The sequence below is a fragment of the Bombina bombina genome, chromosome 5 (genome assembly GCF_027579735.1).
Source record: "Bombina bombina isolate aBomBom1 chromosome 5, aBomBom1.pri, whole genome shotgun sequence".
In the NCBI taxonomy this organism is placed as follows: domain Eukaryota; kingdom Metazoa; phylum Chordata; class Amphibia; order Anura; family Bombinatoridae; genus Bombina; species Bombina bombina.
The window spans coordinates 1,064,593,951-1,064,618,318 of NC_069503.1; the positions used below are offsets into that span (position 1 = coordinate 1,064,593,951).

General features: G+C 40.7%; 1 protein-coding gene across 2 annotated transcripts in view; it reads right to left on the minus strand.

The window, feature by feature from the left end:
* TMEM65 (transmembrane protein 65) overlaps positions 1 to 24,368 on the minus strand; it is a 302,373-nt gene that overhangs the window by 80,726 nt on the left and 197,279 nt on the right. For both annotated transcript variants that reach the window (XM_053715338.1, XM_053715339.1), the window contains one exon: positions 3,899 to 3,941. In XM_053715338.1, the coding sequence (XP_053571313.1) occupies positions 3,899 to 3,941 (43 nt within the window). The remainder of the gene's footprint in view (positions 1 to 3,898; positions 3,942 to 24,368) is intronic.

The following is a 24,368-nucleotide window of genomic DNA, read 5'->3' on the forward strand; positions in this document are numbered from 1 at the left end:
TCCAAACACCCTGAGCCTTCAGGGAATTCCAGACCAATAGGCTGGTGTCCGTCATCACTATGACCCATGCTGCCCTGCGGAAGCACATTCCCTGGGACAGATGATCCTGTGACAACCACCAAAGAAGAGAGTCTCTGGTCTCTAGATCCAGAGTTATCTGAGGAGACAAGTCCACATAATCCCCATTCCACTGTCTGAGCATACACAGCTGCAGTGGTCTGAGATGTAAGCGAGCAAACGGACCTATGTCCATTGCCGCTACCATTAATCCAATGACCTCCATACACTGCGCCACTGATGGCCGAGGAGTGGACCGAAGTGCCCGGCAAGTGGTTAATATCTTTGACTTTCTGACCTCCGTCAGAAATATTCTCATATCTACTGAGTCTATCAGAGTTCCTAGAAATGGAGCTCTTATCAGCGGAACTAGTGAACTCTTTTGTATATTCACCTTCCACCCGTGAGTTCTTAGAAAAGCCAGCACAATGTCCGTGTGAGATTTTGCTAGCTGGTAAGTTGACGCCCGAATCAAAATATCGTCTAGATAGGGCACCACTGCTATGCCCCGAAACCTTAGAACCGCCAGAAGGGACCCTAGCACCTTTGTGAAGATTCTGGGAGCTGTGGCCAACCCGAAGGGAAGGGCCAAAAACTGGTAGTGTTTGTCCAGGAAGGCGAACCTGAGAAACTGGTGATGATCTCTGTGGACAGGAATGTGAAGGTACGCATCATTTAAATCCATGGTAGTCATATATTGACCCTCCTGGATCATTGGTAAAATAGTTCAAATGGTCTCCATCTTGATCAAATGGTCTCCATCTTGATTTGTTTAGGCATTTGAGATCTAAAATCGGTCGGAAAGTTCCCTCTTTTTTGGGAACCACGAATAGATTTGACTAAAACCACTGCCCCTGTTCTGGTTTTGGAACTGGGCAGATTACACCCATGGTATATAGGTCTTTTACACAGCGTAAGAACGCCTCTCTTTTTGTCTGGTCTACAGACAAACGTGAAAGATGAAATCTCCCGCTTGGGAGAAATTCCTTGAAATCTAGTCGATACCCCTGGGTCACGATTTCTAATGCCCAGGGATCCTGAATATCCCTTGCCCAAGCCTGAGCGAAGAAAGTCTACCCCCTACTAGATCCGGTCCCGGATCGGGGGCTGCCCCTTCATGCTGTCTTGGTAGCAGCAGCAGGCTTCTTGGCCTGTTTACCTTTATTCCAGGTCTGGTTAGGTCTCCAGACTGACTTGGATTGTGCAAAATTCCCCTCCTGCTTTGTGACAGAGGAGGAAGTAAAGGGTCCACCTTTAAAGTTTCGAAAGGAACGAAAATTATTTTGTTTGGCCCTCATTTTAACTGTCTTGTCCTGAGGAAGGGCATGACCTTTACCTCCAGTAATGTCGAAAATGATCTCCTTTAGTTCAGGCCCGAATAGGGTCTTACCTTTAAAAGGGATAGCTAAAAGCTTAGATTTTGAGGACACATCCGCAGACCAAGACTTAAGCAATAACGATCTACGCGCTAAAATGGCAATCTGTAATAAAAGAATTAGCTAGCTTGAGAGCCTTAATTCTATCCAAAATATCATCTAATGGGGTCTCAACCTGAAGAGACTCCTCTAGAGCCTCAAACCAAAAAGCTGCTGCAGTAGTTACTGGAACAATGCACGCTATAGGTTGTAGAAGAAAACCCTGATGAACAAACAATTTCTTTAGAAGACCCTCTAATTTTGTAATCCATAGGGTCTTTGAAAGCACAACTGTCCTCAATAGGGATAGTTGTACGCTTAGCCAGGGTAGAAATAGCTCCCTCCTCCTTAGGGACCGTCTGCCAGGAATCCGGAATGGTGTCAGATATGGGAAACATTTTCTTAAAAGTAGGAGGGGGAGAGAACGGAAATGCCTGGTCTATCCCATTCCTTAGTGACAATGTCCGAAATCCTTCTAGGGACTGGAAAAACATTAGTGTAAGTAGGGACCTCTAGATATTTATCCATTTTACACAATTTCTCTGGTGGGATGACAATAGGGTCACAATCATCCAGAGTCGCTAAAACCTCCCGGAGTAACAAGCGGAGGTGTTCAAGCTTAAACTTAAAGGCCGTCCCATCTGAGTCTGTTTGAGGGAACATCTTTCCAGAGTCTGAAAGCTCTCCCTCAGACAGCAATTCCCCCACCCCCAATTCAGAACACTGTGAGGGTACATCGGAGATGGCCAATAAAGCATCAGAGGGCTCAGCATTTACTCTAATACCTGACTTGCTGCGCTTACCCTGTAAACCTGGCAGTTTAGATAATACCTCTGTAAGGGTAGTAGACATAACTGCAGCCATATCTTGCAGGGTGAAAGAAATAGACGCGCTAGAAGTACTAGGCGTCGCTTGAGCGGGCGTTAAAGGTTGTGACACTGGGGAAAAATTAGATGGCACAACCTGATTCTCTTCTGACTGAGAATCATCCTGAGACATACTTTTATCACCTAAAATATGTTCTTTGCAATGTAAGGCCCTTTCAGTACATGAGGGACACATTTTAAGTGGGGGTTCCACAATGGCTTCTAAACACATAGAACACTGACTTTCCTCAATGTCAGACATGTTGAAACAGGCTAGTAATGACCACAAACAGGCTTGAAAACACTTTATTTGGTGAAAAAAATAACAATCTGAAAAACGGTACTGCGCCTTTAAGACAAAAAAAGCTTACAATTTTTCCAAAACTGCTCTAAAATGCTATAATTGTCCCAATTTTAGTATACAGGTGACTTATCTTGCCAGCTAAGATTGCACCACAAGTAAGATGTTTTTAACCCTTAATGAAAAAACGTTACCCAAAAAAACGTTATGAATTTAAACAATCTATCAACTGCACCTCGCCACAGCTCTGCTGTGGTGCCTACCTGCCCTCAGGGGTTTGTTAAATCACCCTAGCATTTTGTTTAGGCCCAATCTGTCAGTTTAGGCCCACCGGAGCTGGAGCTTGCTGCTTGCATGGGAAATTCAATTGCGCATCTGAGGCGCGAAATTAGGCCCCGCCCATCTACATCGATGTCTCACTGCCTAGTAAAAACCGCTGTAAAGTGGTTTAGAACCTAGCCATGTGGGTTTCCTTATACCCAAACTATCATAGAAAGCCATGTGAACCCTCAGTGCCATCAAAGTCAAAAAACGTTTGCATACAAACAAAAAACGTTAAATTGCCTTCCAAACATAAAATCATTCTTTATCAGTGTCAACCATTTATTAGCCCATAACATACAGGTCCCAGTAATACCCTTCTATCATATGTAGGATTACTGCTTACCACTTCCCTTATGGGAATACTGTCAGCCAGTTCTGAAATAACAGTCTCTCCAGAAATAAATGACTGAACATACCTCAATGCTTGTAGCATGAAAAACGTTCCTCACACTGAAGCTTCTCAAGTACTCCTCAGCCATTATGTGGGAACTACTCTGGATCTTAGTGACAACTGCTAAGATCATCAGTCTCCAGGCAGAAATCTTCATCCATCTGCTGCCTGGGAAAAAATAGCACTCACCGGTACCATTTAAAATAAAAAAGTCTTGCTTGAAGAAAATAAAAACTAACATTTTATCACCTCTTTCACTTTACCTCTTCCTATTACTTAGTGTAGGCAAAGAGAATGACTGGGGGGTGGAGTCAAGGGGGGAGCTATATAGACAGCTCTGCTGTGGTGCTCTTTGCCACTTCCTGTTAACAGGAGGATAATATCCCACAAGTAAGGATGAATCCGTGGACTTGTCGTATCTAGTAGAAGAAAAACAAACATAAAAACATTAATTTACAAGCAGATCTTTAAAAACATATTTAAAGTTAAGGCCAAATGTTAAAGAAAAAAAACTTTGAAAAGAGATTTAAAAAATAAAACTTACCCAAGCCCTGCTAAATCCGACACTAGGTTTCCTAAGGCAGCAGCTGCAAAACAAACAATAAAATAAGTGAACTCGCAAGACATAATCATTATTGTGAAGCACATAATTATCCAAGATCAGATCTCAAAACAAAAAGCTATAATAATAGTTTTTGCTGGTTTAGAGAAAAGTGGTATAAAATTCAGAAAATTTAAAGGAGCCTGGCTAAGGTTTCTAGAACGGGTATAATGTAAACTATTTTCTTGTTGCTTGCCTACACCTATGTGTGCAACAAACAGCAAGGGGTTAAACACATGGTTAAAGTTTAGCTTGGGTGGAAATGTACCCAGAAGCAGAACTTTTTTCACTTTCTGCGATGAGATTTTTTGTAGTAAATAATTTTCTGCAGGGCATTTTGAAATAAAATTCAGTTTTAATAAATATATATATAATTGATTTATATATACACACACACACACACACTGTCATATAGCTCTATTCAATACAATCAATAATCTGTATGTTACAGTCATCTCTTGATAGACACACATATACATATACACACACACATACACACATTAACACCCTGTCTTATATAGCTCTATACACTATATAATCTGTATCTATGGTTATAGTCATCTTGTGTAAAGCAAATGTATACATTTATTTTATTTTAATGTGACCCCATTCTATCATTACCAGCTCAGCTGACAACTATAAAGTCCCCTATCCCCTAATCTACCTTTTGTGCATACAGTGCATATATGCTTAAAGAACCACAATAGAGTTACCATTCCTTTTTTCTAAAGAAAAATAACCAGGGTGGTGATATTGATATACATTTTAAATGTTAATAGAATTTTTGGTCTGTTAACATTTAAAATGTATATCACAACCCTGGTTTTATTTTTACTGTTCTAGTTGTTGAGGAACCACTGCTAATGTAGACTTTAATGTTTCATCAATAAAATACTACTACTAATTATTTTTATTTTATTTTTAGAGAAAATGTAAATTAAAAAAAAAATATTGCAGTAATGCCAAAAGAACCTAAAATGTACTGGCCCTGGGAATGTATTATTTACACTCACACAGACACAGCCAGTGAACTTAAAAAGTAAATTAAAACTTTTTTTTTTTTTTTAAAAACAGATACATAGACACACACGCAAATGTAGATCATTATATTAACACTGAGGGTGTGAGGAAAGGAATGAAACAGAGGAGGAGTTTTGACTGGAGAAATGAATTGTGGCCCCAGGGCGGCTTTGGCTAGGGACATGAACATCATGGAAGGAAGGAGCAAATTAATTTAGCGTTTTCCTCTTCAGGGGTAGACAAATTTTATTTTGTACTAAGTTAGAAGCGTCACAAAACAAGGTTCTGTTTCGGCTGGCTGGGGTTCCGGAAGCCAATAGCATAATGAAAATGTATAATGGTGAAAATTGAATATCACTACTGATAAAAATATAAACGCCTATTCTCAGATTATATTAAGATACTTTATGTTAATGTACATTAAGCACTGTTGCATGTTGCAGAACAATTAATCCACAATAGTACATGTTGAAATCATAATTAAACTATACTCTATGTGTATGTGCATATATATTTTGAATCCGCTGATTTCAGTATTTGAAGAATCTACCAGACTAAAAAACGGAACTAAAAGCACACATCACTTACTCCATACAAGTATAAACAGTACAAGTTACTGTATAAATATTGATGAGAAACCAGAATTAAGGTTAATCTGTATATAGATCCCACAACTATTTGGGGCCAAACATTCGAACTGCAGGAGTGAACTGCTCACATTAACATAGCAAACTTTCCACTGCATTACCCAAAAACAATTGTAATAAAATGTGGTATTCAGGATTGATTTTCTGAGACATAAGGCGATATACTGATCCAATACCCAATAACAGCTATTAATAAATGTGAGACAATCTTACTATTTAAGGTAATATGAATAAGGGATAGAAACTAATATCCCTCTAGAAGGAATACTCCCCTGAATAACCTTTGTATCCAATAATAATTTCCATATGGTTTCTCCATCCTATAAGATATCAGTTTAAATGTGGATATATTGAATTCCCCTACGGTGCGCAATCCTTACGTATATGATTATATTATTTACCTAATAGACCCATGAATACTTAATATTTGCCCACCACATCAGTATTAAAGGTCCTAGGTAATTTACCAACAATATACCTATAGCCATTCCCATTATTGATCGAGTTTTTATGTGCACACATTTACACATTATTTTTTTATCTATTGTAGTGTCAATAAAAGTTATGTTTTAATCTCACACATCAACCCTTTGGTTTTGGAAGGTATTGAATGAAGTTTTCATTTACACCCAAAAAAAATTTTTGGAAACAGAAGGGCTACTTAAGTGCATCCTTCTAGTCTCTATCCCTCGTATGGTATAGACTATATCTGCAACAAATTTTATTTTGTACTAAGTTAGAAGCGTCACAAAACAAGTTTCTGTTTCGGCTGGCTGGGGTTCCGGAAGCTTGAGTTCACCAGGATGTGTGTGCTACGAGGATGTGAATAAGTGTATCCCTCCTCAAGTAACCGTCGCTCTCTCAGGCAGCAAATTATTTAAAGCAGTGCTTTAACCCCCCTCTCTACTGAAGCCCGCGCCCAAGCGGTAAACATTTGTTGTGAATGTGCGCGCAGCGCTAGCTTCTTTTTATGCTCTCTTCTCACACTACCGTGAAAGCTTTTACCCCTTCTGCTTGCCCTAAATGTAAAAAGAAAAACATGCCCTGCGCCCACAACTGCATGTCCTGTGCGATATGAATTGCGCATCCCTGGCTACACTTACCTCTCAGTCGCAGAAGCCGTTCTGGCGGCTAAAAGTAACAATTAAGATATAGCATCTAAAAAAAGTATCAATTTTATGAGCAGAGCAGCCTAGCCAATAATTTCAAAGTAAAAATGTGCCGGTTGCACTGCACAAAAAAAAAAAAAATTCCTGTTGAAGAAAATTCTGTGCTTAACAGAACTGGCCATTCTTTCTGCAGGCAGGCTCCACTTTCTGCGATATCATCGCAGATCGCACTATGTTCTGCCTTGGGGGAAATGCACTGCCTATCCCGAGCGGAACACAGCTACACATGCTGTTCTAATTGGCTCTACTGCCACACTCAGCTAAAGAATAGTAGCGCATTGCAAATCCAGAGGGGACTATGGGTTTTTGATCATAATCTATCATATGATAATTATCTGCAAGTTACGATCAACTAATGAGCCGTTTTCTTTAATGATGAGCTCACAATCCACCCACTTTTTATAGTTTATTAGCAGCACTTTTTACATGATCATTTTGGTGAAAAGTAGCTTTGTACATATGTGCCAGCTCTGTTTTTCTGATCACGATCCAAATGTAACTACACATTTATAGGCCCTTTTTTCAGGGATCAAGTTCAAAAGCTAAATGAACACTTTACTTATTACAGAGTGCCAAAGAAGTTTTCAAATGTAACTGATATCACCCCAACCATACTGGTTGATATTAGGGAGCATCACCATCAAACACATGCAAAAGCTTGGCTTTTGCATTACAAAATTGGGGTAATAACAACACAGGGATATTAACAGCAGAAGAGTTTTAGGATTGTGGTCAATGGAAACAAGTGGAAGATTATTATCAACCTCCCTTTGCACATATGTATAGGCAAGCGACAGAGCAATACGAAAATTCTCTAATACATACAATAAGGGCAATTATTACAACATTATGATGTCTCTAAAAACATTGTATTGCAAAATATCTGCATATAAAATAAATATGTTATAAGCCTTTCAATTTAATTTGTTAGGGAAATTGGAAATGTTTTCCTATTTAAGAGAAGTCCAGGAACATAAACCTTGAAAGGCTTCTTCAGTATATTTCTGATCTTTTTAGAGATCAATTAGGAATAACATAATTTATGTAAGAACTTACCTGATAAATTCATTTCTTTCATATTGGCAAGAGTCCATGAGCTAGTGACGTATGGGATATACATTCCTACCAGGAGGGGCAAAGTTTCCCAAACCTCAAAATGCCTATAAATACACCCCTCACCACACCCACAATTCAGTTTAACGAATAGCCAAGAAGTGGGGTGATAAGAAAGGAGCGAAAGCATCAACAAGGAATTGGAATAATTGTGCTTTATACAAAAAAATCATAACCACCACAAAAAAGGGTGGGTCTCATGGACTCTTGCCAATATGAAAGAAATGAATTTATCAGGCAAGTTCTTACATAAATTATGTTTTCTTTCATGTAATTGGCAAGAGTCCATGAGCTAGTGACGTATGGGATAGCAAATACCCAAGATGTGGAACTCCACGCAAGAGTTACTAGAGAGGGAGGGATAAAATAAAGACAGCCAATTCCGCTGAAAAAACAATCCACAACCCAAATCAAAAGTTTTAATCTTTATAATAAAAAAAAATTAAATTATAAGCAGAAGAATCAGACTGAAACAGCTGCCTGAAGTACTTTTCTACCAAAAACTGCTTCTGAAGAAGAAAAAACATCTAAATGGTAGAATTTAGTAAAAGTATGCAAAGAAGACCAAGTTGCTGCTTTGCAAATCTGATCAACAGAAGCTTCATTCTTAAAAGCCCAGGAAGTAGAAACTGACCTAGTAGAATGAGCCGTAATCCTTTGAAGCAGGGATTTACCCGACTCCACATAAGCATGATGAATCAAAAGTTTTAACCAAGACGCCAAAGAAATGGCAGAAGCCTTCTGACCTTTCCTAAAACCAGAAAAGTTAACAAATAGACTAGAAGTCTTTCTGAAATCTTAGTAGCTTCAACATAATATTTCAAAACTCTGACCACATCCAAAGAATGTAAGGATCTTTCCAAAAAATTCTTAGGATTTAGGACACAAGGAAGGAACAATAATTCCTGTATTAATGTTGTTAGAATTCACAACTTGAGGTAAAAATTTAAATAAAGACAGCAAAACCACCTTATCCTGATGAAAAATCAGAAAAGGAGACTCACAAGAAAGAGTAGATAATTCAAAAACTCTTCTAGCAGAAGAGATGGCCAAAAGGAACAATACTTTCCATGAAAATTATTCAATGTCCAAAGAATGCATATGCTCAAACAGAAAAGCCTTTTAAGCCCTCAGAACCAAATAAAGACTCCAAGGAGGAGAAATTGGCTTAATGACAGGCTTGATACGAACCAAAGCCTGAACAAAACAATGAATATTAGAAAGATTAGCAATTTTTTTCTGTGAACAGCACAGAAAGAGCAGAGATTTGTCCTTTCAAGGAACTTGCAGACAAAACCTTATGAAGAAACTATAAAATCCTAGGAATTCTAAAAGAATGCCAAGAGAAATTATGAGAAGAGCATCATAAGATGTAAGTCTTCCAAAGTCGATAATAAATCTTTCTAGACACAGATTTACGAAACCTGCAATATAGTATTAATCACTGAGTCAGAGAAACCTCTATGACTAAGCGTTTTAATTTCCATACCATCAAATTTAATAATTTGATTTCCTGACGAAAAAAACGAATCTTAAGATATAAGGTCTGGCCTAAATGAAAGTGACCAAGGGTGGCAACTGGACATCCGAACAAGAACTATATACCAAAACCTGAGCAGCCATGCTGGAGCCACCAGCAGCACAAACGATTGCTCCATGATGATTTTGAAAAAAACATAATTTATGCTTACCTGATAAATTTATTTATCTTGTAGTGTAGTCAGTCCACGGGTCATCCATTACTTATGGAATATATCTCTTCCTAACAGGAAGCTGCAAGAGGATCACCCAAGCAGAGCTGCTATATAGCTCCTCCCCTCACATGTCATATTCAGTCATTCGACAAAATCCAGACGAGAAAGGAGAAACCATAGGGTGCAGTGGTGACTGGAGTTTAATTAAAATTTAGATCTGCCTTAAAGACAGGGCGGGCCGTGGACTGACTACACTACAAGAGAAATAAATTTATCAGGTAAGCATAAATTATGTTTTCTCTTGTTAAGTGTAGTCAGTCCACGGGTCATCCATTACTTATGGAATACCAATACCAAAGCTAAAGTACACGGATGAAGGGAGGGACAAGGCAGGAACCTTAAACAGAAGGAACCATTGCCTGAAGCACCTTTCTCCCAAAAATAGCCTCCGAAGAAGCAAAAGTGTCAAATTTGTAAAATTTTGAAAAAGTGTGAAGTGAAGACCAAGTTGCAGCCTTGCAAATCTGTTCAACAGAGGCCTCATTTTTAAAGGCCCAGGTGGAAGCCACAGCTCTAGTAGAATGAGCTGTAATCCTTTCAGGAGGCTGCTGTCCAGCAGTCTCATAGGCTAAACGTATTATGCTACGAAGCCAAAAAGAGAGAGAGGTAGCCGAAGCCTTTTGACCTCTTCTCTGTCCAGAGTAAACGACAAACAGGGAAGAAGTTTGACGAAAATCTTTAGTTGCCTGCAAATAGAACTTCAGGGCACGGACTACGTCCAGCTTATGCAAAAGTCGTTCCTTCTTTGAAGAAGGGTTAGGACACAGTGATGGAACAACAATCTCTTGATTGATATTCCTGTTAGTAACTACCTTAGGTAAGAACCCAGGTTTAGTACGCAGAACTACCTTGTCTGAATGAAAAATCAGATAAGGAGAATCACAATGTAAGGCAGATAACTCAGAGACTCTTCGAGCCGAGGAAATAGCCATCAACAACAGAACCTTCCAGGATAACAGCTTGATATCAATGGAATGAAGGGGTTCAAATGGAACGCCTTGAAGAACGTTAAGAACTAAGTTTAAGCTCCACGGCGGAGCAACAGTCTTAAACACAGGCTTAATCCTAGCTAAAGCCTGACAAAAAGCCTGAACGTCTGGAACTTCTGCCAGACGTTTGTGTAGAAGAATAGACAGAGCAGAAATCTGTCCCTTTAACGAACTAGCAGATAAGCCCTTTTCTAAACCCTCTTGTAGAAAAGACAATATCCTAGGAATCCTAACCTTACTCCATGAGTAACTCTTGGATTCGCACCAATATAAATATTTACGCCATATCTTATGGTAAATTCTTCTGGTAACAGGCTTCCTAGCCTGTATTAAGGTATCAATAACCGACTCCGAGAAGCCACGCTTTGATAGAATCAAGCGTTCAATCTCCATGCAGTCAGCCTCAGAGAAATTAGATTTGGATGGTTGAAAGGACCCTGAATTAGAAGGTCCTGTCTCAGAGGCAGAGACCATGGTGGGCAGGACGACATGTCCACTAGGTCTGCATACCAGGTCCTGCGTGGCCACGCAGGCGCTATCAGAATCACCGAAGCTCTCTCCTGTTTGATCTTGGCAATCAAACGAGGAAGCATCGGAAATGGTGGAAACACATAAGCCATGTTGAAGACCCAAGGGGCTGTCAGAGCATCTATCAGCACCGCTCCCGGGTCCCTGGACCTGGATCCGTAACAAGGAAGCTTGGCGTTCTGGCGAGACGCCATGAGATCCAGATCTGGTTTGCCCCAACGATGAATCAGTTGAGCAAAGACCTCCGGATGAAGTTCCCACTTCCCCGGATGAAAAGTCTGGCAACTTAGAAAATCCGCCTCCCAGTTCTCCACGCCTGGGATGTAAATCGCTGACAGGTGGCAAGAGTGATACTCTGCCCAGCGAATTATCTTTGAGACTTCCAACATCGCTAGGGAGCTTCTGGTTCCCCCTTGATGGTTGATGTAAGCCACAGTCGTGATGTTGTCCGACTGAAATCTGATGAACCTCAGAGTTGCTAACTGAGGCCAAGCTAGGAGAGCATTGAATATTGCTCTTAATTCCAGAATATTTATTGGGAGGAGTTTCTCCTCCTGAGTCCATAGTCCCTGAGCCTTCAGGGAGTTCCAGACTGCGCCCCAGCCTAGAAGGCTGGCGTCTGTTGTTACAATCGTCTAATCTGGCCTGCGAAAGGTCATCCCCTTGGACAGATGTGGCCGAGAAAGCCACCATAGAAGAGAATCTCTGGTCTCTTGATCCAGATTTAGCAGGGGGGACAAATCTGAGTAATCCCCATTCCACTGACTTAGCATGCACAATTGCAGCGGTCTGAGATGCAGGCGCGCAAATGGAACTATGTCCATTGCCGCTACCATTAAGCCGATTACTTCCATGCACTGAGCTACTGACGGGTGTGGAATGGAATGAAGGACACGGCAAGCATTCAGAAGTTTTGATAACCTGGCCTCCGTCAGGTAAATTTTCATCTCTACAGAATCTATAATAGTCCCTAGAAAGGGAACCCTTGTAAGTGGCAATAGAGAACTCTTTTCCACGTTCACCTTCCACCCATGCGACCTCAGAAATGCCAGAACTATCTCTGTATGAGACTTGGCAGTTTGAAAACTTAACGCTTGTATCAGAATGTCGTCTAGGTACGGAGTCACCGCTATGCCTCGCGGTCTTAGTACCGCCAGAAGTGAGCCCAGAACTTTGGTAAAGATTCTTGGAGCCGTAGCTAATCCGAAGGGAAGAGCTACAAACTGGTAATGCCTGTCTAGGAAAGCAAATCTTAGGTACCGATAATGATCCTTGTGAATCGGTATGTGAAGGTAGGCATCCTTTAAGTCCACTGTGGTCATGTACTGACCCTCTTGGATCATGGGAAGGATGGTTCGAATAGTTTCCATTTTGAATGATGGAACTCTTAGGAATTTGTTTAGGATTTTTAAGTCCAAGATTGGTCTGAAGGTTCCCTCTTTCTTGGGAACCACAAATAGATTTGAATAGAATCCTTGCCCGTGTTCCGTCCGCGGAACTGGGTGGATCACCCCCATTAGTAAGAGGTCTTGTACACAGCGTAGAAACGCCTCTTTCTTTATTTGGTTTGCTGATAACCTTGAAAGATGAAATCTCCCTCGTGGAGGAGAAGTTTTGAAGTCCATAAGATATCCCTGAGATATGATCTCCAACGCCCAGGGATCCTGGACATCTCTTGCCCAAGCCTGGGCGAAGAGAGAAAGTCTGCCCCCCACTAGATCCGTTTCCGGATAGGGGGCCCTCTCTTCATGCTGTCTTAGGGGCAGCAGCAGGTTTCTTGGCCTGCTTGCCCTTGTTCCAGGACTGGTTAACTTTCCAGCCCTGTCTGTAACGAGCAACAGCTCCTTCCTGTTTTGGAGCGGAGGAAGTTGATGCTGCTCCTGCCTTGAAGTTATGAAAGGCACGAAAATTAGACTGTTTGGCCTTTGATTTGGCCATGTCCTGAGGTAGAGCATGGCCCTTACCTCCCGTAATGTCAGCTATAATTTCTTTCAAGCCGGGCCCGAATAAGGTCTGCCCTTTGAAAGGAATATTAAGCAATTTAGATTTAGAAGTCACGTCAGCTGACCAGGATTTAAGCCATAGCGCTCTGCGCGCTTGGATGGCGAATCCGGAGTTCTTAGCCGTAAGTTTGGTTAAATGTACGACGGCATCAGAAACAAATGCGTTAGCTAGCTTAAGTGCTTTAAGCTTGTTCATAATTTCATCCAATGGAGCTGTGCGAATGGCCTCTTCCAGAGACTCAAACCAGAATGCCGCCGCAGCAGTGACAGGCGCAATGCATGCAAGGGGCTGTAAGATAAAACTTTGTTGAACAAACATTTTCTTAAGGTAACCCTCTAATTTCTTATCCATTGGATCTGAAAAGGCACAACTATCCTCCACCGGGATAGTGGTACGCTTAACTAAAGTAGAAACTGCTCCCTCCACCTTAGGGACCGTCTGCCATAAGTCTTGTGTGGTGGCGTCTATAGGAAACATTTTCCTAAATATGGGAGGAGGGGAAAAAGGCACACCAGGTCTATCCCACTCCTTGCTAATAATCTCTGTAAGCCTTTTAGGTATAGGAAACACGTCAGTACACACCGGTACCGCATAGTATCTATCCAACCTACATAATTTTTCTGGAATTGCAACCGTGTTACAATCATTCAGAGCCGCTAATACCTCCCCTAGCAATATGCGGAGGTTCTCACCCGTCACCCACAGAATGAAGCTCTCCGTCTTCATGTTCTGCAAACTGTGACGCAGTATCTGACATGGCTCTCACCTCATCCGCGCGTTCTGTCCTTAACCCAGAGCTATCGCGCTTGCCTCTTAATTCTGGCAATTTAGATAATACTTCTGTCATAACAGTAGCCATGTCTTGCAAAGTGATTTGTAAGGGCCTCCCTGATGTACTTGGCGCCACAAAATCACGCACCTCCTGAGCGGGAGGCGAAGGTACTGACACGTGAGGAGAGTTAGTCGGCATAACTTCCCCCACGTTGTCTGGTGATAATTTCTTTACATGTAAAGATTGACTTTTATTTAAAGTAACATCAATGCAATTAGTACACAAATTTCTATTGGGCTCCACATTGGCCTTTAAACATAGTGAACAAAGAGATTCATCTGAGTCAGACATGTTTAAACAGACTAGCAATTAGACTAGCAAGCTTGGAAATACTTTTCTAAATAAATTTACAAGCAATATAAAAAACGCTACTGTGCCTTTAAGAAGCACAAAAAGCTGTCACAGTTGAAATAACAATGAACCAAAATAGTTATAGCAACCAATTTTTCACAGTAAATGTATTAAGTTAGCAAAGGATTGCACCCACCAGCAAATGGATGATTAACCCCTTAATACCCAAAAACGGATAACAATTTAATAATTAACGTTTTTAACACAGTCAAAACACACTGTCACAGGTCTGCTGTGACTGATTACCTCCCTCAAAATGAATTTTGAAGACCCCTGAGCTCTCTAGAGACGATCTGGATCATGGAGGATGAAGTAGACAGATTGTGAATGAATTTTTACTGCGCAAAAAAGCGCTAAAATAGGCCCCTCCCACTCATATTACAACAGTGGGGAAGCTCAGTTAACTGTTTCTATGCAGAAAACAAAGATGGCCATGTGGTAAAAATCATGCCCCAATAAGTTTTATCACCAAGTACCTCACAAAAAACGATTAACATGCCATTAAACGTTTTGAACATACATTTTAAAAGTTATGAAGTGTTATTAATAAGCCTGCTACCAGTCGCTTTTACTGCAGTTAAGGCTCATACATTATTTCAGTATTAACAGTATTTTCAGAGTCAATTCCATTCCTTAGAAAAATACATTCAGTGTACACACACTCATCAGCCTAATACCAGTCGCTATCACTGCATTTAAGGCTGAACTTACGTTACATTGGTATCAGCAGTATTTTCTCAGTCAATTCCATTCCTCAGAAAAATAATTTACTGCACATACCTTGTTTGCAGGGGGGCCCTGCATGCTATTCCCCTTTTCTGAAGTTACCTCACTCCTCAGATGAGAACAGCCAGTGGATCTTAGTTACGTCTGCTAAGATCATAGAAAACGCAGGCAGATTCTTCTTCTAATGCTGCCTGAGAACAAACAGCACACTCCGGTGCCATTTAAAATAACAAACTTTTGATTGAAGAAATAAACTAAGTTAAAAAACACCACAGACCTCTCACAGCGACCTATCTTTAGTTAGGCTGCAAGAGAATGACTGAATATGACATGTGAGGGGAGGAGCTATATAGCAGCTCTGCTTGGGTGATCCTCTTGCAGCTTCCTGTTAGGAAGAGATATATTCCATAAGTAATGGATGACCCGTGGACTGACTACACTTAACAAGAGAAATCACTCTTAAAAAGAACCAGAAGGAGCAAAAATATAGGCAGATTGATAACTCCAAGGAAGTGTCAATGCATACAATGTTTCCGCCTGAGGATCCCCGGACCTGAATAAGTACCTGGGAAGTTTTCTTGTTTAGATGAGATGCCATCAGAACTATTACTGGAAACCCTCACATCAGAACAATTTGAAAAAACACATCTGGGTAAAGAGACCATTCTCCCGGATGTAAAGCTTGATTGACAGAGATAATCCGCTTCCCAATTGTCTAAACCTGGGACATGGACCGCAGAAATTAGACAGGAGCTGGATTTAGCCCAAGCAAGTATCCGAGATATTTCTTTCACAGCCTAAGGACTGAGAGTCCCACCCTGATGATTGACATACGCCACAGTTGTGACATTGTCTGTCTGAAAAACAATAACGTCTCTCTCATCAAAAAGAAGCCAAAACTGATGAACTCTGAGAATGCACGGAGTTCCAAAATATTGAATGGTAATCTCGCCTCCTGAGATTTCCAAACCCCTTGTGCTGACAGAGATCCCCAGACAGCCTCCCAACCTAAAAGACTCGCATCTGTAGTGATCAAGGTCCAGGTTGGATGAATCGAAAAAACCCGTAGAACTATATGATGGTGATCTAACCACCAAGTCAAAGATAGTTGAACATTGGAATTCAAAGATATTAAAAATGATATCCTAGAATCCCTGCACCATTAATTCAGCATAAAAAACTGGAAAGGTTTCATATGAAAATGAGCAAAGGGAATTGAATCCAATGCTGCAGCCATGAGACCTAAAACTTCCATGCATATAGCTACTGAAGGAAATAATAGAGACTGAAGGTTCCGACAAACTGAACCCAATATAATTGTCTCCTGTCTGTTAGAGACAAAGACATTGACACAATCTATCTGGAAACCTAAAAAAGGTGACCCTTGTCTGAGCAACCAAGGATCTTTTGATAAAAAGATCCTCCAACCATGTCTAAGAAGAAACAACAAAAGTTGAATCGTATGAGATTCTGCAGAACTAAAAGACTGAGCCAGTACCACGAGATTGTCCAAATATGGAAACACTGAGAACCTTGAAAAGATTCTCAGAGCTGTCGCCAGACCAGAAGGAAAAGCAACAAATTGGTAATGCTTGTCAAAAAAAAAAAAAAGATAATCTCAGAAAATTTAAAATAATCTGAATGAAAACAGAAGAAGATAAGGAACTCTTATATGACAAATCAAAAAGATTTTCTATCTTTGGGACAATGAATAATTTTGAACAAAACCCCAAACCCTGTTCCTGAAATGGAACTGGTATGAATACCCCAGATAACTCCAGGTCTGAGCCCCCAACGGGTAACCAGCCGCACCTCACAAGTATCCAACACATACAGGTCTGAAACATACTTCAGAAAAGTGTGAGCCTTTACTGGAATAGCTGGAATATGCTAGAGAGAAAAAAAACTTCTCACAGGCGGTTACTCTGAATCCTTTTCAGTACTCCAATCTAAGAAGTTTGGACCGAATTGAACCAAACAAATTTAAAAAAGTCAAAACCTGCCCCTTACCAGCTAAGCTGGAATAAAAAAACGCACCTACATGCAAATTTGGGGGGCTGACTATGATCTTTTAAATAGCTTAAATTTATTCCATATTGAAGAAAGCTTCCAATTATAAACATGTTATTGGGAAAGAATTAGGATTCCGTTCCTTATTAAGAACAAACTAATATAAGGTTAAGAATTACTCTTAGAAGCAACAAAAAACTCCCTTCCCCAGAGTAACAGTTGGAAAAAAATCCAACCTTGGTAAAAAAGAAATATGAATTTTAGAAATCAAATTAGCATTCCAAGATTAAGTCACAAAGTTCTTCTAGCTAAAAATAGCTAAAGACATAGATTAAACCTCAATTGTGAAAATATAACAAAAAATGACGACACAAATGAAATTATTAGCATGTTGATCAACTTAATAATGCTAAAACAAATCATAATCCGATACTTGTTGCACTAAAGTATCCAACCAGAAAGTTGAAGCATTTGCAACATTAGCCAAATAAATTGCAGGCCTAAGAAAAGGACCTGAAATAAAATAATTTTCCTTAAATAAGATACAAGTTTCCCATCTGAAGGAAAAAAATAAATACTATTTTCTATAGGAATAGTAGTATGTTTAGCAAGAGTAGAGATAGCCCCATTAACTTTGGGGATCTTCCTCAAAACTTTAAACTAACTGCCGGCAAAGGATACAATTTAAAAACCTTAAAGAAGGAATAAAAAAAGTCCCAGGCCTATTCCATTCCCTAGTATCATGAACTGGGAAAAAAAACCTCTGAAGAAAGCACAGGAGGTTAATGAATTTAAATGTTAGCTAGTCTTAAATCAAAAGCATTAGACTCCTCAATATCCAATATAATCAACACCTTTTCAACAACGAATGAACTCCATTTAAAAATAAAAAAGTAGATTTGTTAGTGTCAAATATCTGATGAAGTATATTCTAAATGAGAAAAAACATCATCAGAGAAGGATAATTCAGTATGTTGTCGGTCATTTAAAAATTCATCAACTAAATGAGAAGTTTCAAAAAGACCTATAAATTTTATTAGAAGGCGGGATGTCAGACAAAGCCTTTAGGATAGAATCAGAAAAACATTATCATAAATTCCTAGGTATATCTTGAACATTAGATGTAAAAAGAATAGCAATAGATAATGCATAAATACTAATGGACTCTGCATGTAAAAGTTTATCATGATAACTTATTACAAACCATAGCTAAAGATAAAATTCATAACATTAAAATAAATTAACTTAGCTTTGGTAGGACTGATATCAGTCATCAGGAATCCAACAGTATTTTCTGATACAGGAACAGTTTTTGGAATATCTTGCAATATGTAATAGAAAAACAACATATAAAGCAAAATTATCAAATTCCTTAAATGACAGTTTCAGGAAAGGGAAAAAATGCAAACAGAACAAGCCTCTAGAAACCAGAAGCAACTAAAAAGTGAGACTTAAATAATGTAAAAAAACTGGCGCCAAGTATGATGCCCACATATTTTTTGGCGCCAAAAACGTCTGTAATAAACACGAGAGTAAAAAATGACGCAACTATGTGAAAACTTCCGGCATGAACTAAAACGCCGGAAATGACGTCATTGACGTCAGACAAACGTCAATCTCGCGCCAAAAAAATCTTGCGCCAAAAATGACGCAATAAATTCTAGCATTTTTTGCACCCGCGAGCCTAACAGCCCGCAATTTAAAGGAAAAAAGTCAATTGAAAATTTTAGGTAAGAAAAATATTTCATTCATATGCATTTTCCCAAAAAATGAAACCGACAGTCTGAAAGAAGGAAAATAAACTGATTGACCTGAATCATGGCAAATATAAGTATAAAACATATATTTAGAACTTTACATATAAAGTGCCAAACCATAGCTGAGAGTGTCATAAATAAAAACATAATTTATGCTTACCTGATAAATTTATTTCTCTTGTGGTGTAGCCAGTCCACGGATCATCCATTACTTGTGGGATATTCTCCTTCCCAACAGGAAGTTGCAAGAGGATCACCCACAGCAGACAGCAGCAGCTCCTCCCCTAACTGCCATATCCAGTCATTCGACCGAAACTAGCAGAGAAAGGAGAAACCATAGGGTGCAGTGATGACTGTAGTTTAAAATTTAGACCTGCCTTAAAAGGACAGGGCGGGCCGTGGACTGGATACACCACAAGAGAAATACATTTATCAGGTAAGCATAAATTATGTTTTCTCTTGTTAGGTGTATCCAGTCCACGGATCATCCATTACTTGTGGGATACCAATACCAAAGCTAAAGTACACGGATGAAGGGAGGGACAAGGCAGGTACTTAAACGGAAGGAACCACTGCCTGTAGAACCTTTCTCCCAAAAATAGCCTCCGAAGAAGCAAAAGTATCAAATTTGTAAAATTTTGAAAAGGTATGAAGCGAAGACCAAGTCGCCGCTTTGCAAATCTGTTCAACAGAAGCCTCATTTTTAAAGGCTCAGGTGGAAGCCACAGCTCTAGTAGAATGAGCTGTAATCCTTTCAGGGGGCTGCTGTCCAGCAGTCTCATAGGCTAAGCATATTACGCTCCGAAGCCAAAAAGAAAGAGAGGTTGCCGAAGCCTTTTGACCTCTCCTCTGTCCAGAGTAAACAACAAACAGGGAAGATGTTTGACGAGAATCTTTAGTCGCTTGTAAGTAAAACTTTAAAGCACGGACTACGTCCAAATTATGTAAAAGACGTTCCTTCTTTGAAGAAGGATTAGGACACAATGATGGAACAACAATCTCTTGATTGATATTCTTGTTGGAAACTACCTTAGGTAAAAACCCAGGTTTTGTACGCAGAACTACTTTATCTGTATGGAAAATCAGATAAGGAGAATCACATTGTAAAGCTGATAACTCAGAGACTCTACGAGCCGAGGAAATAGCCATCAAAAACAGAACTTTCCCAGATAAAAGTTTGATATCAATGGAATGAAGGGGTTCAAACGGAACTCCTTGAAGAACCTTAAGAACCAAGTTTAAGCTCCATGGAGGAGCAACAGGTTTAAACACAGGCTTAATTCTAACCAAAGCCTGACAAAATGCCTGGACGTCTGGAACCTCTGCCAGACGCTTGTGCAAAAGGATAGACAGAGCAGAAATCTGTCCCTTTAAAGAACTAGCTGATAATCCTTTATCCAAACCTTCTTGGAGAAAGGACAATATCCTAGGAATCCTAACCTTACTCCATGAGTAATTCTTGGATTCACACTAATGAAGATATTTGCGCCATATCTTATGGTATATTTTCCTGGTTACAGGCTTTCGTGCCTGTATTAAGGTATCAATGACTGACTCAGAGAAGCCACGCCTTGATAAAATCAAGCGTTCAATCTCCAGGCAGTCAGTCTCAGAGAAATTAGATTTGGATGATTGAAAGGACCTTGTAGTAGAAGGTCTTGTCTCAGAGGCAGAGGCCAAGGTGGAAAGGATGACATGTCCACCAGGTCTGCATACCAGGTCCTGCGTGGCCACGCAGGCGCGATCAAGATCACCGATGCTCTCTCCTGTTTGATTTTGGCAATCAGTCGAGGGAGCAGAGGAAACGGTGGAAACACATAAGCCAGGTTGAAGAACCACGGTGCTGCTAGAGCATCTATCAGCGTCGCTTCTGGGTCCCTGGACCTGGATCCATAACAAGGAAGCTTGGCGTTCTGGCGAGACGCCATGAGATCCAATTCTGGTGTGCCCCAACGATGAACCAATTGAGCAAACACCTCCGGATGGAGTTCCCACTCCCCCGGATGAAAAGTCTGACGACTTAGAAAATCCGCCTCCCAGTTCTCTACACCTGGGATATGGATCGCTAATAGATGGCAAGAGTGAGTCTCTGCCCAGTGAATTATCTTGGAGACTTCTAACATCGCTAGGGAGCTCCTGGTCCCCCCACAGTCGTGATGTTGTCCGACTGAAATCTGATGAACCTCAGGGTTGCTAACTGAGGCCAAGCTAGAAGAGCAATGAATATTGCTCTTAACTCCAGAATATTTATTGGGAGGAGTTTCTCCTCCTGAGTCCACGATCCCTGAGCCTTCAGGGAATTCCAGACTGCACCCCAACCTAGAAGGCTGGCATCTGTTGTTACAATTGTCCAATCTGGCCTACGAAAGGTCATACCTTTGGACAGATGGACCCGAGATAGCCACCAGAGAAGAGAATCTCTGGTCTCTTGATCCAGATTTAGCAGAGGGGACAAATCTGTGTAATCCCCATTCCACTGACTGAGCATGCATAATTGCAGCGGTCTGAGATGTAGGCGCGCAAATGGCACTATGTCCATCGCCGCTACCATTAAGCCGATCACTTCCATGCACTGAGCCACCGAAGGGCGCGGAATGTAGTGAAGAACACGGCAGGAATTTAGAAGCTTTGATAACCTGGACTCCGTCAGGTAAATTTTAATTTCTACAGAATCTATCAGAGTTCCTAGGAAGGAAACCCTTGTGAGGGGTGATAGAGAACTCTTTCCCTCGTTCACTTTCCACCCATGCAACCTCAGAAATGCCAACACTATGTCCGTATTAGATTTGGCAATTTGGAAGTTTGACGCCTGTATCAGGATGTCGTCTAGATAAGGGGCCACTGCTATGCCCCGTGGTCTTAGGACCGCCAGAAGAGACCCCAGAACCTTTGTAAAAATTCTTGGGGCTGTAGCTAACCCGAAGGGAAGAGCCACAAACTGGTAATGCCTGTCTAGAAAGGCAAACCTTAGGAACCGATGATGATCTTTGTGAATCGGTATGTGAAGGTAAGCATCCTTCAAATCCACTGTGGTCATGTACTGACCCTCCTGGATCATAGGTAGGATTGTCCGAATAGTTTCCATTTTGAACGATGGAACTCTGAGGAATTTGTTTAAGATCTTTAGATCCAAAATTGGTCTGAAGGTTCCCTCTTTTTTGGGAACCACAAACAGATTTGAATAAAATCCCTGTCCTTGTTCCATCTGTGGAACTGGATGGATCACTCCCATTATTAGGAGGTCTTGCACACAGCGTAAGAATGCCTCTTTCTTTATCTGGTTTACAGATAATCTCGAAAGGTGAAATCTCCCTTGTTGGGGGGAAGCTTTGAAGTCCAGAAGATATCCCTGAGATATGATCTCCAACGCCCAGGGATCCTGAACATCTCTTGCCCACGCCTGGGCGAAGAGAGAAAGTCTGCCCCCTACTAGATCCGTTGCCGGATAGGGGGCCGTTCCTTCATGCTGTCTTAGAGGCAGCAGCAGGCTTTCTGGGCTGCTTAGATTTCCAGGCCGGCTTGGATTGCGCAAAAGTTCCCTCTTGTTTTGTAGCAGAGGAAGTTGATGCTGCACCTGCCTTGAAGTTTCGAAAGGCTCGAAAATTAGACTGTTTGGCCCTTGATTTGGCCCTGTCCTGAGGAAGGGTATGACCCTTACCTCCAGTAATGTCAGCAATAATTTCCTTCAAACCAGGCCCGAATAGGGTCTGCCCCTTGAAGGGAATGTTAAGTAATTTAGACTTTGAAGTCACGTCAGCTGACCAAGATTTAAGGCGAATCCAGAATTCTTAGCCGTTAGTTTAGTCAAATGAACAATGGCATCAGAAACAAAAGAATTAGCTAGCTTAAGTGTTCTAAGCTTGTCAAGTATTTCAGTCAATGGAGTATCTGTCTGAAAGGCCTCTTCCAGAGACTCAAACCAGAACGCCGCAGCAGCAGTGACAGGAGCAATGCATGCAAGGGGCTGCAGGATAAAACCTTGTTGAATAAACATTTTCTTAAGGTAACCTTCTAATTTTTTATCCATTGGATCTGAAAAAGCACAACTGTCCTCGACAGGGATAGTGGTACGCTTTGCTAAAGTAGAAACTGCTCCCTCCACCTTAGGGACCGTCTGCCATAAGTCCCATGTGGTGGCGTCTATTGGAAACATTTTTCTAAAAATATGAGGGGGGGGAAACGGCACACCGGGTCTGTCCCACTCCTTAGTAATAATTTCTGTAAACCTTTTAGGTATTGGAAAAACGTCAGTACACACCAGCACCGCGTAGTATTTATCCAGTCTACACAATTTCTCTGGCACTGCAATTGTGTCACAGTCATTCAGAGCAGCTAAAACCTCTCCAAGCAACACCCGGAGGTTCTCAAGCTTAAATTTAAAAGTAGACATATCTGAATCAGGTTTCCCCGAGTCAGAGACGTCACCCACAGACTGAAGCTCTTCCTCAGCTTTTGCATATTGTGACGCAGTATCAGACATGGGCCTTAAAACATCTGCACGCTCTGTATTACGTCTAACCCCAGAGCTATCGCGCTTTCCTCTGAATTCAGGCAGTCTGGCTAATACCGCTGACAGGGTATTATCCATGATTGCCGCCATGTCCTGCAAAGTAATCGCTATGGGCGTCTTTGATGTACTTGGCGCCATTTTAGCGTGAGTCCCTTGAGCGGGAGTCAAAGGGTCCGACAAGTGGGGAGAGTTAGTCGGCATAACTTCCCCCTCGTCAGAATCCTCTGGTGATAATCCTTTTAAAGATAACAGCTGATCTTTATTGCTTAAAGTGAAATCAATACATTTAGTACACATTCTCCTATGGGGTTCCACCATGGCTTTTAAACATAATGAACAAGGAGTTTCCTCTATGTCAGACATGTTTATACAGACTAGCAATGAGACTAGCAAGCTTGGAAAACACTTTAAATCAAGTTAACAAGCAATATAAAAAAAACGTTACTGTGCCTTTAAGAGAAACAAATTTTGGCAAAATTTGAAACAGTGAAAAAAGGCAGTTAAACTAACAAAATTTTTACAGTGTATATAACAAGTTAGCAGAGCATTGCACCCACTTGCAAATGGATGATTAACCCCTTAATACAAAAAACAGATTAACAAAACGAAAAATATGTTTTTTAAACAGTCATAACAACTGCCACAGCTCCTACTTTTGAAGCCTTTTGAGCCCTTCAGAGATGTCCTATAGCATGCAGGGGACTGCTGAGGGAAGCTGAATGTCACAGTTTGTAATTTTAACTGCACCAACTGTAACTTTTATACTATAACAATGGAAAGCCTCAGGAAACTGTTTCTAGGCAAAAATAAAGCCAGCCATGTGAAAAAAACTAGGCCCCAATAAGTTTTATCACCAAAGCATATATAAAAACTATTAAACATGCCAGCAAACGTTTTATATTGCACATTAATCAGAGTATACACCTCTGATAGCAAGCCTGATACTAGTCGCTATTAAATCACTGTATTTAGGCTTTAACTTACATTAATCCGGTATCAGCAG